Genomic DNA, 2,756 nt, shown 5'->3' on the forward strand with positions numbered 1-2,756 from the left:
CTCTCCAAAGGGTGACTTTGAGTTACACCCAGATTTTATGCTTATGGAGGCTGGGGGGGCATTCCCCCCCACCCCAATTCCGTGCTTTCATTTGAGCCCTAGAGAAAACGCAATTTCTCCCTTAACGTTTTATGCTAACTGGAGCAAGGCCACTGCATATGACCGCTGCACAGTCTCCGGATGAGAAAACCACCCCATCTGGAAAGTCTCTGGCGCAGAGAGGGGGGTCCTCCTGGTGCCTCCGGATGCGGTCGCATTTCAGCTTCCATCATATTCACCCCGCGGAGCCAATGCTCAGGGATGATGGGAGTTGTAGTTCAACCACATCTAGGAGGCTCCAGGTTCCCGATCCCTAGCACTGAGGGCTACCATGTCTTATTTTCTTCCCAGCCCTGTTTTGGCTTCTCCCCCCAAAAAAAAAAAAATGGGGGTGGGTGCGTTGTCAGGAAAATTGCACAGACCAAGTGGAGGGAGCTCTCCCTCTTAAGGTAAAGGCTGAGGCGAATCTAGTGGAGGGGAGAGCCGAGCGGCCGAGCCGCCCTAGTACATGCGCGCAAGTCCTAGTACAATTCCGTCGAGGAGGGGATCTCAGGCAAGACTAGACAGCTCAGACGAAGTCCGGGAAGACCGCGCGCTCCGGGGGGCGCCTGAGTCGGAGAGGGCCCCCGCCGGGGGGCGCCTGGAAGGAGTCCGTGGGACTGAGGCTGCCCTCTTGCGAGCCGGGCGAGTCCAGCGAGGCGGCGTCCCACTGGCAGCAAGCGGGCCAGGCAGCCAGGCTGTCGCAGCCGGCCCCCAGCTGCTGGAAAGTGGCGCCCACCTCGGGGCCCGGCCCCGCGCCGGCCAGATTCTGGTCGGCCAAGCGGAGGGTCTCGGTGAGCGCCCAGATGTAGTTGTGCGCAAAGCGCAGCGTCTCGATCTTGGTCAGCTTGGCGTCGTCGGGGAAGGTGGGCAGGACGCCTCGCAGCGCGTCCAGCGCCGAGTTCAGGTTGTGCATCCGGTTGCGCTCGCGGTCGTTGGCCTTCATGCGCCGGCTCCTCTTGGCCTTGCTGGGGCCCAGCCCCTCGCCCTTGCCGGGCCCTCGGCCCCGACGCCCTTTCGCCGGGCCGCCGCGCGCCGCCCGCGCGCCCACCTCGACCAGGAGCAGGCAGGGGCTGGGAGACGAAGGCAGGCTGCCGCCGGCGCCCAGCGAAGGGGAAGACGAGGCGAAGGAGGCGTCGTCGTCGGAGATGCCTGACGAGGGCGGCTCCCCCTCGCTGGTGGTCGAGGCTGGCGAAGAAGAGGCCGTCTTGGGAGACATCCTGCAAAGCAAGCGGAGAGAGCCGGGCGAGGGGGCCACGTTAGTGGCAAGGAGGCACCCAGAGAGATGGCGCAGGGTTGTGGGCGCGCCGTGGCACATCCACGGGGCGACCCTTTCCAGGGGAAATGGGTTGAGAAGGTGGGTGCGCTGCAAGCAGGTATCCCGGGAATCTAAAGGGAAGCTACCCTTGGGTGCTGCAGCTTCGATGCTTTGTGGGAGAAGAACTTACATGTGCCCTCACGCAAGGCACTGAAATAATTAATCGATGGGCAAGTACCAACTTCTTCTTTTTTGCACCCCCTTGGGAGAAATAAGCTGGTCTTTAAGCCCCCGAACCAGTTTGCAGCTCTTAAGAAGAATAGGACTGCACGAGGAACGGAAGCCTCTGGGCGTATGCAAAGCGCCTTGACCTCTCTGCCCAGATCATCGACGGCTCCCGGCACCTCTCCAATGAATCCACAGGGGAATCTTCTTACCTGAGCCAGAGGCGACGATCTCTCTTTGGGAGCAGCCCACCTTGGAGCGCGAGGCTAGGAGAGCGCCTTCCCCGACGGCAGGAGAGTGGAGGCTGCAGGTCGGGCACACGACTGCCTCGGGGCCCCTATATATAGGGCGCAGAGACAATGCAGGGTTTCCTGATCTGGGCAGCGTGTGGTGCTTTCTCTGTCCCGTCCCGTCCCGTCCTCTCCTCCCTCTCCTCCCCGCCCCCCCCCGTCCGGTTCACCCCCGCCACCTCGCCAAAGCGCGTCCAGCTTGGCACGCTTTATCTTATCAGGCCGGCTCGGAGCGTGCCTGTCTCGTTACCGCCCGCAAGAGGCCAATCAGAGAGGCGCCTCCGGGCTGAGCCACGCGAGCCCCTTGCACAGCTGGCGGCCCAACAAAGAACTTGCGGGGGGGGGGGAGATGCCCCTGTCGCCTCCTCAGCAGCAGCTCCCCCGCAATAGAGACGCGCGGGCGAGGTGCGCCCGCCAAAGGCGCAAAGCCCTTTGCTTCACGGCAAGGTGTTTGTGCGCGCGGGCGCCCAAGCAGAAGCGCAAGATTGCCAAGCACTGATAGAGCTGCCGCCTTGATGGTTCAAAAGGAGAATGGCAGCAAAGCTTCTTCAAATAAACTCCTAAAACACACGCGCCGCTTTTCTTTTCGGCACAGTTTGGTTTATTTTTACGTATTTATTTAATGGCATGTTAACCTTCCGTTTTTATGCGTTAGCCAAGAAGAGGTCTTTGGACTCTGGAATCTTTCCTCCCATGCTGCGCAATCCTAGACGTATCTACTCGGAAGTAAGGCCCATTGAATTGAGTGGGGCTTACTCCCAGGTAAGTGGATGGGTGTAGGATTGCTTTGCACGTGCAGCAATTAAGATGGATTCTTGGAGGGGCTACAAGCGAGTTTATGCGCAGTAGAAAATGCATCCTGCAAACTAAGGAATTCCTTTAGTACAGCATTCCCGTTTCCAGAA

General features: G+C 60.3%; 1 protein-coding gene across 1 annotated transcript; it reads right to left on the reverse strand.

Moving 5' to 3' along the window:
• Positions 1–578: 578 nt before the first annotated feature.
• Positions 579–1,297, reverse strand: NEUROG3 (neurogenin 3; the record flags this gene model as incomplete). The annotated part of the gene is made up of 1 exon (XM_082222228.1): positions 579–1,297. The coding sequence occupies one exon, from the start codon at positions 1,295–1,297 to the stop codon at positions 608–610; it is 690 nt and encodes a 229-aa protein (XP_082078354.1). The 3' UTR covers positions 579–607.
• Positions 1,298–2,756: the final 1,459 nt, after the last annotated feature.

Source organism: Podarcis vaucheri, assembly GCF_965113315.1.
Source record: "Podarcis vaucheri genome assembly, chromosome: 5".
In the NCBI taxonomy this organism is placed as follows: Eukaryota; Metazoa; Chordata; class Lepidosauria; order Squamata; family Lacertidae; genus Podarcis; species Podarcis vaucheri.